This window comes from Canis lupus, chromosome 23 (genome assembly GCF_048164855.1).
Source record: "Canis lupus baileyi chromosome 23, mCanLup2.hap1, whole genome shotgun sequence".
NCBI lineage: Eukaryota > Metazoa > Chordata > Mammalia > Carnivora > Canidae > Canis > Canis lupus.
In genome coordinates, this window is record NC_132860.1 from 27,966,615 (window position 1) to 27,982,865 (window position 16,251).

Here is a 16,251-nt window from a genome sequence, read left to right on the forward strand (position 1 = left end):
TGTTGAATGATTGAAATGCCAATAGAAGTAAGAAGGAATTTGTAGTGATTCTTTATGAATTGGTGAGTAGCTTCTAATGATCTATATAGAGAGCTAGAAAAATGTTTAATTCTGGTCACCCCATGAAGAGACTAGGTTGTCAACAGTATATCCTTAAAAAGAATCCTTATTAGTCTACTTTGACTCTTCTGTCTTCTGGAATTAAGACCATGAGTTATGAAGCAAGACTCATAATAGCATATAAATACTCATATTTTTATTTTGTGTAACATGCTTAAATTTTTCCTGAATAGTAACAGGGGGAAGCGAGTGGAGTTATCTGATGATGAAACAAAAGAAACTGAAAATATGAAGAAAAAGAGGAGAAGAATCAAACTTCCTGAGTCTGATAGCAGTGAAGATGAAGGTGAGCATTGCTATTAATTTTTGGCTAATGGGATTGTCTCAGTCAGGCTGCTATAACAAAAATACCACACACTGGATAGCTTAAATAAGACAAATTTGTTCCTCACAGTTCTGAAGACTGAGAAATCCAAAATCAAGGCACTGTCTGATGTGTAGTTCTGGATGAGGAGCTCTCTTCCTACTTTGTAGGATACCTTCTTGCCATATCTTCACGTGGTAGAGAGAGAAATCCTCTCTCTTATATGGACAGTAATCTCATTCCATTAATTACTTCCCCCACGGCCTCACCTCTAGATAACATCACTTTAAGGATTAGAGCTTCAGCATATGAATTTTGGGGAGCACAAACATTCAGTCCGTAACAGGAGTCAATTCTTATGATGCTCAGGGAGTTAAGAAGTAATTTATTATAGATCACAGTAACAGTAGCAATCCTAGTTTTGTGAGACATATAGCACCATTAAAGTCTCCATTAGCCTTTTGACCAGAACTGTCATTTTCTGGTAATGTGCCAAAATAACAAATATGAAAGAGAATAAGGATTATTATTATATATATTATCAAAGACCTTTTCTCTTTAGAAAATGAAATGGGGATATGCTTTTGGCCAACTTCATGTCAGTCTTTTAAAATGGGTAATATGGTAGGCATCAAGGGTGGAGGTGGTACAGTGGTGTTCTGCACCACATAAGTATAACTGTGCTAAGATTAAAAATCTATAGTTCATTGTTGAAAGGGAACCATAAACCCTTTCAGTTTCAGGCTGTGGGCTCTATTTTAAGATAAATAGAATAAGGACAAGATTCTTACCTGGAAAATTAATGTGCCTTTTCAAAGAATATCAAGTATTCTAATACCAAGATCTCTTCCCAAAGAGTGTAAATGTGTAAATGAAGGTGTAAAGAAAGAATAGGCTGCTATGGAGAAAGATGCCTTGGTTGAACTGATACGCCAGATGACTTCTACCCTGCTTTGAGAACAGTGATGAAAAGCTTGAGTTTCTGTAATCAGTTCTCCATGATTTTTTGCCATGCTGGGTATAAAAGATTTTGAGGGGTTAGAGAAATCTAAATCTAGTCCAAAGGAATTCAGCAAAAGGTACAAAGACAAACTGATGCTAAAAGAGATTAAAGAAGAATAACAAATATGGAAAAAAAAAACTGTTCTGCTGTTGTGGGACGAAATAAACTGGCTAGACTCTACTCTTACCAGAAACTGCTGGAAGATCTGAAAATGGCAGAGGAGGCTTCCCCAAAGCAACTCAGCAACGGTATATGTACAAATGAGTGAAAAACCAAATTGTATAAACAAATGACTGTAATGCAAAAGAGATGAACAGACCTAAGAAATTACACAAGGAAATTAAATCTGTGATAGAGGTACATCTTTGACTCTTCAATGGATTTAGATCCTAATAGCCATGCTTACATGTTGGAGGTTATAGGCTTTTTTTATTAATTTAAATTCAATTGCCAACATATAACACCCAGTGCTCATCCCATCAAGTGCCCTCCTTAGTGCATGTCACCCATGGAGTTTATGGCCTTTGATATCCTGTGAGAGGTATAGTGCCTACCAGAGCTGTGATTATTTAATGACTTTGGAATAGGTAGAAATAGGGCATTGTGAGCATCCCAGAGCGACAGTTGCTATATACTCATTGCATGTGCTTTATCAAAATGCTTTAACCAAGACTACTGAAAAGAAGATACCCAAACATGTGGATGCAACAAGAACCATCAAGAAACATTCTGACTAGTTAAGAATTATGGAGAAATGGAGGCAACTCCATGCAGATACATGGGGAAAATAATTAGGAAGTAACAGAGATATGTGCTAATTGGAATAGTCTTCCCTATTTCAACCAGGAAAAGGCCTTGGGGAAGATTCTGGAAGAGTCTTTCAAGCCAGCAGCCTAATGTACTAGAAAAGGTAAACTAGATACTTTCGTGAAAGGAGTCACCTCTAAGTCAAGGAATTACTGTGGTTAAGCACTCATTATGTACTTCTGAAATATCTCTGTAGTTCTGATCCTTAGCCCACAAAAATAGTACCTGTGGGTGATTAGAAATATGAGTGGGGCTATTAGTTTGGAAAGAAGAGAGAAGAAATGTGATAGAAGTGGATAACCCATAATAATAGATAATATAGGGACGCCTGGGTGGCTCAGTGGTTTAGCACCGCCTTTGACCCAGGGCGTGATCATGGAGTCCCGGGATCAAGTCCCGCATCGGGCTTCCTACATGGAGCCTGCTTCTCCCTCTGCCAATGTCTCTGCCTCTTTCTCTCTCTATGTCTCTCATGAATAAATAAATAAAATCTTTAAAAAATAATAAGACTATAGATGAGAGGCTCAGATTTTTTATCTAGAAAAGATAATTAGGATCTGACTAAATACATAAACCTTTGCCATTTTATTCCTGAATTGTTTGTCTCAAAGCCAATGGGCTTTTATTTTAAACCTTCACATAGTCTCTAACCTATTACCATTTTATTACCAGTATATACTATTCAGTATGCTGACTTCAGCTAGAAATTAGTAGATGAGCAACAGGAGTAAGGGAAATGGCAGAGACTTTGGAGTCAAACAGACCTGGGTTTAAATCTTACCTCTGCCACTTACTGTGTGACTTTAGGCAGATTGTTTAATTTCTCCACTTCCTTGTTTCCCTATCTCTAAATTGAGGATGTTATCGCACACTGTGTAGGTTTTTTATGAACATCAAGTAAGATACATCAACAGTGCCAGGACAGTGGTTGATATAGCAGGTTTTCTTACAGTTCACCCCACTTTTTCTATGGAGGTGTTCTGTAAGTGCTAAACAATAATAAGTCTCTTAGAAATTCTGTTCAACTTCATCTTTAACTACTCAGGGGACTTTTCCTTTGTTTCTCTTCATGGCAGTCATAGCACCTTTAGCAATTCTACGTACTCTGTTTATAAAGCAAGAGAGGCCAGACCCAGAAAGAAATCACATTAAGAGTAATGTCCACATTGCTAGAAAGAAATAGGTTTAACTGATATGTTTAAGTTTTTGCTGACATTTTCAGTTTTTGCAAATTGCTTATGGAGAATGTTAAGCAAATGACCTTCCTCTTTTTAGAGTCATATAAATAGTTTAAAAAATTTCCTAGGAACCTATGACTGATTTCCAGGAATTGTAATTATCTCTCTCTGCCATAGAACTCATTGATTAAACAGTGATTACATTGCTGGATCCCTGAAATTAGTTTTACCACAGTTCTTATTCTGCCCCGATAAAGGTTGCTTTCCTGGGGTAAGTGTTAGCATTTACCATCTGAGTACCTTTTCATCTGAAGGGCTGCAAATTCATTACAAATATTTTTAAAATACACTAATGTAAAACATTCCTTATGCTTATGTCTCTAAAAATATATCAAGGGAGAATGCCCTGATGGTAAAAACTAAAGTAGATAAACATGGGTTATAGCATATGAATGTGGCCAAATTTTTAAAAATCTTTGAATCTCAGGTAAATAAAATAATGGAAATAGTGATTTTTGTTGGGTTATTATGAAAATGAATGATTAATGTTTGTAAAGCCCAGAAGATTCTAGTTGTTTTCCCCATCCTTCCTTCCTTAAAATATTTTACTTAAAAGATTTTCTTAAAGTGAGACACAATTTGAAAAATTAAATAAAATAGAAGTTTTGTAATAGATAGTAACCTTTCCTGTCTGACTCATCTAATTGACTGATGCTTCTCTTGTCGACTTTTCTCCCATCTGCCTTCCATCTTCTGGGAATTTGTTGAAAATTCTTATTCATTACAAGTTCCTGGCTCTCTCTTTTCTCTTCCCTGTTATAGTGGGGATAGGGGTGGAGGGGCAGGTTCACAGCATTTCATTCCTTTGCCATCACCATCATTGTAATGATTCTCTTTTGGGGGATGTGGGAAGGGAGAGGGACGTTTATGCTGACTCTTCTTTGACCCAGAAGCCCCTCATCCCAAATTTAGTTCAGAAAATGATTGTTTTCCTTTATTAAAAATACTGTGTTCAGTGCCAGGGGAATTGTGGTGTCTCTGCCTCTATGGAGGTTAGAGTCAGAGGGGGAGCTAGATAAACAAACAGTTCCATACAGTGTCGTGAGAGGGGTCTTAGAGGGTGCCACTAGGATTAAGTGTTTTTGTGGTTACTGAAGTGGAAATAGAATTAAAACTAAATTTATTACTGTGAGTACTCTGGATTCCTTTTCTTTGGCTTCCTCACTGTGTAAACTTTCCTCCTGCCCCTGTAAAACATGTGACACAGTTTTCTTAATTGCTATACCTTTAGAAAAATAGAAGCTTGGTTCTGTTATTTGACTTTGCTCTTGCTTACTTGAGCTCCTGTCATGTTCTCTAGCTTCCCACAGCTGGGTTGCTAGCTGGACCACTTTCCTCATATGTTTCTGACTCTTGCTTCCCAGAGCTTATAAAGTTTTGGGGCCCATTTCATACTGAAGTGTATAATTTATTGTTTCATTCTGGCTCTTGTTGTACTTCACCTCTTTAGGTCATTTGGCCTTGAACCCTCCAGTGTCATAATTTTTAACACTGACCTAATCAGTTGGGAGAATTTCAGATCCAAGACTTGTGCTAAGAATTTGAATACAGCCAGGAGATTCAGGGAGCAGGTGAGGCTAAGCAGCTACCCAGTCTTTTTACCAGCAATTTCTTTGTGATGATTAAGCAATAGGTCAGCTGAGGATTTTCACTTCCTCTCTCATGGACTTTATACAAGACCAGTATTTCTGGAACTGTTCCGGAATGGTGGGATCCTTCTGGTGATTCTCTCTCTTCTCGGGTGATACCACTTCCAGGTCAATATTTCTTTCCTAAAAGTGTTCTTTCCTGCCAATCTCACTGTAGGAGAACAGTGTACCAAAATTACTAGAAATAATTGCCCTATACAATATTGAGCCAGTTTAAGTTGTTAGAATTATAATTGTGAATATTTCAAAGTGGTTTTTCTTCTAAAGTTTATGCTCTTAAAGTCAGCTGGGAATTTTTGATCTAACATGTTAGGTGATTGCAAATAATCTTTATATCACAGTCCCAAAGACTGTGATATAACCCGAGCATGGAATATTTGGTATAATCCGAGCATTATATCCACTTAAAGAAAATGTCTGCCCTTAATGGTGAGGCAACACAGGATAGTTGGGATAGTAAGGCTGTGGCATCAGACTGACTGAGGTTGAAAACCTCTTGCCTCAATTACAAGCTCTGTGATCTTGGCAAGTTAATTAACCTCTTTGAATCTCTTTTTACTCAACTGTAATGTGTGAATAATAATATTTGTCTCTTAGGGTTGTTGTGAGAAAAAATGAAATACAAGCGGAATACATGACACATGTACATGATCAACAGATATTTGTAAAACAACTTTATATCCTGACTTTCCTGTAAAGTAAAAAGTTTAGATAAGATGATCTCTAAGGTATATTCCAGCTTTAGTAATTCTTAATTCTCTCGTTTTCTTTGTATAAAATTAAGAAAATGTGTTTCTTTTTTTTTTTTTTTTTTAAAGATTTATCTATCTATTCCAAGGAGAGAAGGAGACAGAGAGTGAGCAGGGGAAGGGGCAGAGGGAAAGAATCTTCAGGCAGAGACCCAGAGGGAGCTCCATCCCACAACCCATGAGATCATGACCTGAGCTAAAACCAAGAGTCGGACACTTAACTGACTGAGCTACCTAGATGCCTGAAGAAAAAGTGTATTTTAAAGATATATAACTGCAGAGCCCTTGGTTGTCATGAATTACTGCTTGCAAAATGTCTTTTGTTGGATGTGGAAGTTTAAAAAGCCACTGGAGAAGGTATTGTACCACATAGTACCACAGCTCTCTCTCTTATCTAAGCTTATTTCATTATTTCAGTTATAGCAGATTCTCCTGGGGATTATGAAGCTGAGTCACCATCCCCACCTCCTCCTCCTTCTCCACCTCCTGAACCAGTGCCAAAGACTGAGCCAGAGCCTCCTTCCGTCAAGGTAAAACTGTACTGGGATGGTTGCCTTTCCATCTGTCCTTTGTCTCCCAAGGATCTGAAACTCCTTTGCTGAATCAGATGCTGCTGTACATTTCACAGATACCAGTAGAGGGCTCTTGTCTCATTTTGCTCTTCTGTAGGTACTATAGACTGGCATTCCCTCTCTTCTCACCTGAAGTGAGAGTTTGGCTAAAGGGGCAGAATCCTAGGAAGGTTGCAGAGGTCAGGCCTGGGAGTTTTGTTTTTCATGACTTCTAGCATCAGGACTGCTGTGCTACCCAACTCCTGTTGAAATTGTGCAAAATAAGGTCTTGCTTGCAACTTATATACATTTATTGCTCTTCATGAACTCTCCTGGAACAGGGCAAGGTGAGAAAAGCTGGTAACAAATGGGGAAATACAGTTTTGAATGATCTTCAACTGCACCTTGTCTGTATCTATTAGTGTAGATAATGAAGAGTTGAGGAAAGGGGTGCTAACAAGTTTTTTTTTTTTTCCCCTTTTATGACTATTAGTTTTCCTTAATTATATTAAGACTGTTATTTAAATTTTGCACTGATTTATTCATTAGCTGAAGAGAAAATGGATAAAAGACCAGTGAAGATGAAAGGAAATTGATACTAGTAATAACCTATGTGAGACTAAATTAGATGGAGGCAATGTTGCAGTGTCGAGGCTGAAATAGCAAGTATCTACAGCAAGGGGGGGATGCCTTGGAGACCTCTCATGTGGTTTAGGGGCCTTCCCTTTTGCTCCCATAATGTCTGCCACCGCCCTCCATTAAAGACCTTACCACAGTGAACTGCGGAGGTCTGTTTGTCTTATTTCTCTCCCCGACTGAGTCCTTGTCCTATTGGTCTTTTCAGCCATGGGGCCGACACTACTCAACCAAAGTTTGTTGACTGAATGAACAGTTTTGTTGTTGTTTTTTAGATTTTTGAATTTATTGATGAGAGACAACAGAGAGAGGCAGAGACATAGGAAGAGGGAGGAGAAGCAGGCTCCATGCAGAGTGCCCAATGTGGGACTCGATCCTGGGACTTCAGGATCACACCCTGAGCCAAAAGGCAGAAGCTCAACTATTGAGCACCCAGGCATCCCCAAATGAACATAGTTCTTTGCTGAATGTGCTTCTCATCTCATAAACAATTAAACATCCAGCTTGCGTGTATAAGAACAGAACTTGTCTGAGTGGTAGGACTAGTCCTGAAAGGAAATGGGTAGAGTTCCTCATTCAACTTTTTATCATCATGGAATAAATATTTGGAGAGTGATTGTTATAGATTAAAAAGCTTTTGTTATTCTTCTCTATAGATTAATTGGTTGGCTGGATGTTGTAACCTCTGATCTCCCTGTGATTTTTTTTTTTTTTTTAAAGAGCTCAAGTGGAGAAAAAAGAAAACGAAAACGGGTGCTGAAATCAAAAACCTTTGTGGATGAGGAAGGCTGCATAGGTAAGAGTTTTTGGCTCCAAATCTAGAGATAGAGCTATTACTGTAAAGAGGCTTCGTAATCTCATACAGAGCAGTGCTCCTTGAACTTGAGTGTGCACATGACTCATCCCTAAGTGAGGCCGTGCTGCTGGTCTGTGGCACACACTCTGAGTAGCAGAGTATAGAGAACACTACAACTAAAGTCAGGACGTGGGTCCTTATTTGGGCCGTATGCTATAGAAATGAGCTTTGAGATCTTGGATGAAAGTCACATCACCTCTGGTGGGGAGTTTCTTGATCTATGGAATGGATGTAAAATATCCATTTTTTATGTGTATGTGGAGTTGTGAAGATGCAGATGAAGAAACATTTAAAAACCACTTTTGGGGCACCTGGGTGGCTCGGTCGGTTGAGCGTCTGACTCTTGATTTTGGCTTAGGTCATGATCCTAGGGTCATAAGATCGAGATTGGTATCAGGTTCCCTATTTAGCAGGGAGTCTGCTGGAGATTCTTTCCTTCTGCCCCTCCCCACACCTGCTCGTTCTCCGTGTGTGTGTGTGTGTGTGTGTTGTGTGTGTGTCAAATCTTTAAAAAAAACACACACACACTTTCAAGGTGGAAATAGTACCAACCTAAGATGTTACAGACGTTGAGAAACTTTTTTTACAATGGTTGTTTTATACATTTGAACAGTGGAAAAGAAGCCCCACAGATGATGAGACTCTGAAGAGAGTCAAGAGTCTTCTTGGTATTTTGTCCCATTTGTTCTACAGAGGGGTTTGACTCTTCCACATCACTTCCTTTGTTTCCTGTTTGTAAGTCACAGGCTTTCTATGGTGACCTAGAGAGGTATTAGAATTTAGACTTTGAGTTATAAGTGATTCTCCAGCCATTGCTTAAGCTTATCTTACCCTTCCCTAGTTGAGCCAAGTTTCTGTGGGCCTTTCACCATGCAACCTCCAGTCCTGGTGCTGTCTTTCTCTGTTTAGAGAAGGTTGTGGGCTTAGGCTCCTGAACCTCTTATAAGTTGGCTAACTCATAATTGTAGTTTCTCCCTTCCTGTGGCACTTGCTCTCCTAAAGTATTTTTTCCCTTTCTTGATTTTCCTTTTCTGGTTCAAAACTTACATCCTAAAAAGATTGATCAACTCCAAAGAATCCACTTTTTCTAGGATATGTAGTTGTGAGAACTAGTGTGAGCTCCATCTCATTGTTCCCCCACCTCCCACCCCTCTGAAAAGGCCTGTGCTGTTTTAATCGTAGCAGATGATCAGGGAATAAAATTCCTTACATGTGGAAATTTGTCTTTTCAGTGCCAAATTTTTTGTGAGCCTGTGAATTCTGGACTTTGAGCAGGGTTGGATTTTTGGTTTTTCGTTCTGTTTGGTTTTGTCTGCTTTCAGTCTTTTGATAGTATATTCTCAGGCCTTTTTTTTTGTTTGTTTGACTATTGGTGATATTATATATATTTACTATTGAAATTCTTATTTTTCTTTTCTTTTAAATTTAAGAGGACAAAAGGCTCAGTGCCAGTTTTTTCCTCCTTCTACCCCAAAAGAAAAACGTGAGATATATCATTGTGAGCATTCACTGGGAGTTTGTGGCTAATTACCTATTGCTTTGTTCAAAACAGTACTCAAGTTTGGGCCAGGTATGGGATGTGGGCTTTTTGCACTCCTGTCTCCAGACAGGACTATAAAGAGCCTTGGATGCAACAAAGAAAACTGTGCTCACATAGCACTTTTTTTTTTTTTTTAAAGTTTTTAGTCCAAACTCAACCAATGAATCTTGGCTCCTGTTACCAACAAAGGAGTTGTGCTTTCCTCTCTCTGTTTGGACTATTCCAAGTGTACCGGCATAGGGGGCTTGCCCTGTCCTATGTTGGATCAGAGTTGGTATGGGGGTTTTAAAAACTGATCTTTCCCTTTTTGTGATTTTGCTGCAGGGACTAGGGATTTGAGCCCCTGAGATAAGTTTGGGGTAGACTTCTGGATGAGGTGGATTTCCAAGAGCAAAACGTTTGAATGGAGAATAATTCTGATATTACCCACATTAATTGGGTTGTCTTGTGGCAGCATAGACCAGTTGCATGTTATTCAGTTAAAATAAAATAAAAGTTCTATATCTTTAAGTTGAAATCTCCTTTGTCTTGTAATTTGAAATAACTACAGCTTTCAATATAGAAATCCTTCTTTTAGCTCTCGGTGTATACCACATGTGCTGCTTAAGAAACTTTGTCAGTGTTGCCCTCACTGGTTTTTAACAACCCCCCCGCCAAGCAATGCATTGCACAGATTGGCAATGAGACAACCAGTGGTTTCAGTAATAAGTAATGAAATAATGAGCTAATTGATTTTAGAGTTTAATATTATAGACCTGCTGCCATTTGAATACAAAATACAGCTTATGAAGGAGCAAGTCTTACGCTAACAACTACTAGTAAGTTGTTTCTTTTCTATATCTGCATGTGACTCTCATACTTTCCTAATTGAAGATACTGAGTAAATAGTAGCTCATAAGTTTGTTCCAATAATCTTTTCAATTTGTCTATAAGATGGTGGTAGTGTTCAGGGATCATAATTGCTGAACCTATAGGTATGCCATGGGAATTCCTTAAGTATCTTAGTGCAACATTTCTCAAACTTGTCTAAGTATATGCATTATTTGAGGATCTTGATAAAATCTAAATTCTGATTCAAGAGGCCCTTAGGCAGGATCTGAAATTCTGCATTTCTAGTAAACTCATGGGAGGTTCTAATGCCTCTGGTCCGTGGAGCACAGTTGAGTAATAAGGCCTTAGAATACTTGTGTGTGTGCGTGTGCGTGTGCGTGTGTGTGTGTGTGTGTGTGTGTAGCACCTCTAAGTTGACAGGAATCAACAAAATGAATTCTAGGCTCTTGAAAGTAATGACAGATCCTAAAAACTCTTAAGGAGGGAATCATTAATTATTCAACCTTAGTGGGATTAGATGGGTACAGAGAAAGGAAGCTCCACTGCCAACAGCCAGTTTACCTCTAATATGACTTTCCCATTATGAGGGGGAAAAATAGCATGGAGGGGTACTTGCCCTAAGATTACTAGGTGCATCCGTACTTTCTGTGAGGCAGTGTTACCCCATTTTACAGGGGAGGAAAGAACAGTGATTGTCAAAGTGTGGTCCCCAGACCAGCAGCACCAGCATTCCCTGAGAACGTGTTAGAAAAGTGAATTCTCAGGCAGCCCGGGTGGCTCAGCAGTTTAGTGTCCCCTTCAGCCCAGGGCCTGATCCCGGAGACCCGGGATAGAGTCCCACATCAGGCTCCCTCTGCCTTTGTCTCTACCTCTCTCTCTCTCTCTCATAAATAAATAAAATTTAAAAAAAAAGAAAAGCGAATTCTCAGTTCTATCCCTGACCTACTGAATCTGAAACTCTGGAAATACAGTCCAGCAATCTGTTTGAACAAGCCCTGTAGGTGATCCTGATGCACATCAGAAGTTTGAGAATATATAAGTGACAGACTGATACTAGTTCTTTTTTTTTTTTTTTTTTTTGGCAGAAGGACACACTTTATTGAGCCCCTCAAGCCTAGTTCCAGACTGATACTAAAATGCAGACATGTTTGATTCCAAAGCCACTGCCTCTAGAACAATTTGACTTGTATCAAATTGTATATATTTTATTAAATATATTTATTATATATAATAAATAAATTTATTAAATATAAATTTATTAAATATAAATAAAAATATAAATTAAATATAAATTGTATATTTTATTAAAAAGAACAATCAATAATTGATTAGGAGCACCTGCGTGGTTCAGTTGGTTAAGTGTCTGCCTTCAACTTGGGTCATGAATCTGGGGTCTTGGGCTCGAGTTCTGCGTTGGGCTCCCTGCTTGGTGGGGAGTCTGCTCTCTCCCTCTCCCATTGCCCCTCTCCCCCCGCATGTTCTCTCTCTCTTTCAAATAAATAAAATCTTTTAAAAAAATAAATAATTGGGACACCTGGGTGGCTCAGCAGTTAAAGCATCTGCCTAGGGGATCCCTGGGTGGCTCAGCCTGCCTTTGGCCCAGGGCGGGATCCTGGAGTCCTGGGATGGAGTCCCACGTTGGGCTCCCAGCATGGAGCCTGCTTCCCCCACCTCCTGTCTCTCTCTCTCTCTCTCTCTCTCTCTCTCTCTCTCTCTCTCAGTGTGTGTGTCTATCATGAATAAATAAATAAATCTTAAAAAAAAAAAATCTGCCTTTAGCTCAGGGTGTGATCCTGGGGTCCTGGGATCGAGTCCCACATCAGGCTTCCTGCATGGAGCTGCTTTTTCTTCTGCCTGTGTCTCTGCCTTCCCGTCTCTCTCTCTCTCATATAAATAAAATCTTTATAAAAATTAATTAATTAAGTGCTTGAACCTATTATTGTTCTTTAAGTGGAAAAATACCTTTCACTTCAATTGTTTGAGCATTTATTATGCATATTAGGTTACTGTGTTCAACCAAGAGGAGATGTTTTCCCTTATTGCTTCTCTTCAACCTCTGGCTGCAGCCATTAAGGCTGAGAAAGAATTTAGAGGTTAATACAACTGGTTATACAGCTGCTGCAGCTCTCTCAAGTCACAGGAAGGTGGCATTGTACTGTTTGGTTTGTGTACCACAGTAATACTAAAGAGACCCTCATCAGTCTGACCTCATTGTTGGAAGTTATTGCTTGTGCCCTTTTCAGCTTCTTTGTACTGACTGCTCACTGATATACTTCTTTTCAAAGTTTTCCTTTGGGGAGGGGTCAGTGAATTTTATTGATGTAAGAGAAGGCAAAATATGCCTTTGGCTGATAGGGAGTTAAAAGAATTGGTAACTTTGGTTTCTCATTTTATTATTGTCCTTACTTAAAACTATCAAGTTTGTCCTATGATTGAATTTGCTTGGGGCAGTTAACTTTATGATGTAGACCACTGCTAAGTCTTGGGTCATTCAGACCTAAGAATCAAACAATTGAGTAATCTATAATTCTTTGTACTTGGGATATACAGAGTGGGTGATATCAGGATAGAACTAGCCAGGAGGGTCCATGACTGTGCGCCCAGCTAGACAGAATGGGGACTGGCATATAGAGCAGAAATTAGGGCCAGGGAAACCAGCAGTGGACATAGGCAAGCACTGTTGGCCAGGGAAGTGAAACTGAAGAAGTCAAGGCATAGAGGTAGAAGTAGAAGTAGGTATCTGAAATATAGACAGTTCCAGTGCAGAATTTAGGAAGTTAGCTAGCATAGACCAGGACCCAAATGCAGAATTTGGGCAATTAAATGATAATGGCCCATTGAAAGGCATGGGACATAGCAGTGAGACAGTTAGGATGAATGTTGGTTCTGAGGCCATGTGAGCTCAGGATTTGTACTTCCTACCTGTGGCCGGATGTGATCTCCTGGTGGGAGAAAGCTTTGGTACCAGGTGAGCACACTCGCCTTGATCAGAGGGTCTTAGGGAATCAGAGTGAATGAGACATCTCATTCTCTTAATAGTAGTGCTCTAAATGACTTGACCCATTCCTATCCCATTTTTTCCTTCTTCTGCCAGTGACTGAAAAAGTCTATGAGAGTGAATCCTGCACAGATAGTGAAGAAGAACTTAAGATGAAGACCTCCTCCATACACAGACCCTCCACTATGACTGTGAAAAAAGAACCCAAAGAAGAACGAAAGGGCCCAAAGAAAGGGACTGCTGCTCTGGGCAAAGCCAACAGACAAGTATCCATCACCGGCTTCTTCCAGAGGAAGTGAACAGCCATCTCTGTTAGTTCTGAGGTGTGGAGTGGTCAAGGGAGAAGACCAAGGCAGAGTCTCACTTACTGTGTAAGTTCATCCTGTGCCTCACCTTGCCTGTATCAAAAGACTTCTTCCATCCTGTGAGCTTTACACTGTTTCTGGTTTTAACCAAAGGGAAAGCACCTGGAAGCAAGAGGCAAAAAGAATATTTGAGAAGCTGTTATGTGTTCTAAGGACATTTTTTTAAGCACAATCTTTGACCTGTTCTGGAGAAGAATTCACTCCAAAAATAAATTATAACAGGTTTCAGAATTATCACTGAAGCTAGTTAGTTGCTCATTCACTGGGCCCTACCTACCCTGCGCCCTGAGCACTTATGGCTCAGGAAGTATTCCTCCTTGTTCCTTTGCATTCTGTGGACTTGTGTGGGTCTTCATTTATCCCTGAAGTTTACTCGACATGTTTACCACTCCCCCTGTAACCTCTTTCCCACTACCGTACTTCTGTGTGAAGCCATTTTCTGTAAGTCTTTTAAATCTTGGTTGGACTAAAGGCTGAAACAAAAATCTCCCCGTAATCCTCTAATCCTCTCTTCCTCTGTTATAAAGTACACTGACACTTGGCTACAGACCAGCTCATTGCTTGTGTTCTCCCCCTTTCACAAAAACTCTCTGGACCTTCACTTGCAATTAGTAAGTAGGGAAAAGCCTCAGGCAGAGCACAAATAGAAATTACTTAGTGTTAGCATTGACGACAGTAGAGACCTTGCCATGCTGCTGACACAGGGCATGCTTTACACTGCTCTTTGTGATCTTTGTCTCCTCCCCTCTCCCACTCTGAATACTTAGTAAAACCCAGGCAGTAAAATGGAGTAAAATTTCTCCTTATTGAGGAACCTGAATGTTCAGAAACAGCAGTTTTCCAGGAATGTAATGAGGAAGAGATAAAGCACACATTTTTATACAGATGTTGTTCATCTGTATTTGTAACCCTCCCATTTGCCTGAAAATACAGGCTGCCCAAGAAAAGATGGAGAGATTGAGTTGTTAGTAGGACTAAACAGCTAGTAAAACATTTTCATTTGTTACTTATGGAAAATAATCTATTTCAGTAATAACTTTTAAGTGATTTCCATGATGGCTGGACAGTGAGCTCAGTGGATGGAGATGGTGTGTGGTGGTGATCCTTCACAGTGAGGTCCAGGGGAAAGAACACAGGCTCAGCTGCTGGCGTGACTCACGACTAACAGATGAGGGATGTCTGACTTAGCCTGCGTATGTCGTGATGCAGTCAGCCGTCCACTGTTTAAGGTTATGATTGCAGCTGATCTTGGATTAACGTGAACATCTTTAGCAGCCATCATGCAGCTCTCCGGCCAGGCACTGTGTGAACTTGATTGAGACCAGAAGTTTGAGAGATGAGTCCTGGCATTATGTCCAGGACTTAGAAGGCAGAGGCTTTGTGTAGCAAGCAAAGGTTGACTTATTCCACAGCCTTTTCTTTTTAAAATGTGAAAGGATGGAAAGCCTGCACTTATCTTTACAAAAAACCTCTAAAGAGTGATCTCTTTTAAAATGGTTATTTTTGTCATTGCCTCTAAGTCATTTTTCTTTTTTTTTATTTTTTTATTTATTTTTTATTTATTTTTTCTAAGTCATTTTTCTAAATAAGAATGAAAAATTAAAGAAAAAACAACGGTCTGGTCTTTTTTTTTTTTTTTTTAATCTGAGATCTCTAGTATAACTGAATTTTGAACTGGAAAGTTCTTGCTCATGGTTGGAGTTCCACCTTTAAAAGGATTATGAAAATCCTGTGATCACTACACCCAGTATACTGCCTTAACTCTGAGCTGTCTACAAGGCTTAGAAAGGAGTAAAGTGGTGGCCTTTTTTTTTTTCTTTTTATACAAAACTCTACCATGTTCTCCACAGGAGTTAAATAAATATGAGAAGTTGTGTTAAAACAGTGCTTCAAACTGAATGTCTGCTGAGGCTGTTACTTGACAGAACAGCAGCAGTGTGTGCAGTTATCTCAACTCTGAATAGGAACAAGGCTGGTTTTCAGTTTATATTGTTAAAACTGCACACCCATAGTTTGAGATGAACAAGTTATGTGCTGCCTTCATCATTTTTTCAACCCCATGAGAAATCTTAGTTTCAGCCAACATCATTTTTTAGTTTGTTTAGGAGAAAATATAGTCCTGATCTTGCACATTGTATTAGTTTGCCTTCATCATTTGCTAGCCATGTGACCTTGGACACATTTCTAAGCCTCGAGTTTTTTGTCAAAATAGAGCTAAAACAAATTACTATGGATTGTCAAGACTGAAGAAATGTTTATTATATGGTATAATAAGCATAAATTTGGTATACAAGTGGTAGCACATAGGTGCTCTACAAGTGGTGGCTTTCTTCCTGATGTGAAAAATGTTCAGTCAGCTACCAGCTTTCTGAAATGTTATCAAGGATATGAGCCAGATATTACACTGTTTCAAAGTCATCATTATGACTATAAATGTGATCAAAGGGAGAAGATAATTCTATTTTATGAAAAATTTTAGAGAATAGGTATTTTTCTTTTGAAAGAAGGTAAGGTTTCCTCAGCTATATTTACTATTCACGAAAACATTTATGTGTGTCTACTATGTGTCAGGCCTCTGACCTTGGCACAGGAGGCTATAGTAGT

General features: G+C 39.2%; 1 protein-coding gene across 13 annotated transcripts in view; it reads left to right on the forward strand.

Moving 5' to 3' along the window:
• The window catches only part of POLD3 (DNA polymerase delta 3, accessory subunit), a 51,065-nt gene extending 37,184 nt beyond the window's left edge, over positions 1–13,881 (forward strand). For all 13 annotated transcript variants that reach the window (XM_072794607.1, XM_072794604.1, XM_072794603.1 and 10 more), the window contains 4 exons: positions 294–406; positions 6,288–6,400; positions 7,778–7,853; positions 13,379–13,881. In XM_072794607.1, the coding sequence (XP_072650708.1) occupies positions 294–406; positions 6,288–6,400; positions 7,778–7,853; positions 13,379–13,581 (505 nt within the window). In that variant the 3' untranslated portion in view covers positions 13,582–13,881. The remainder of the gene's footprint in view (positions 1–293; positions 407–6,287; positions 6,401–7,777; positions 7,854–13,378) is intronic.
• Positions 13,882–16,251: the final 2,370 nt, after the last annotated feature.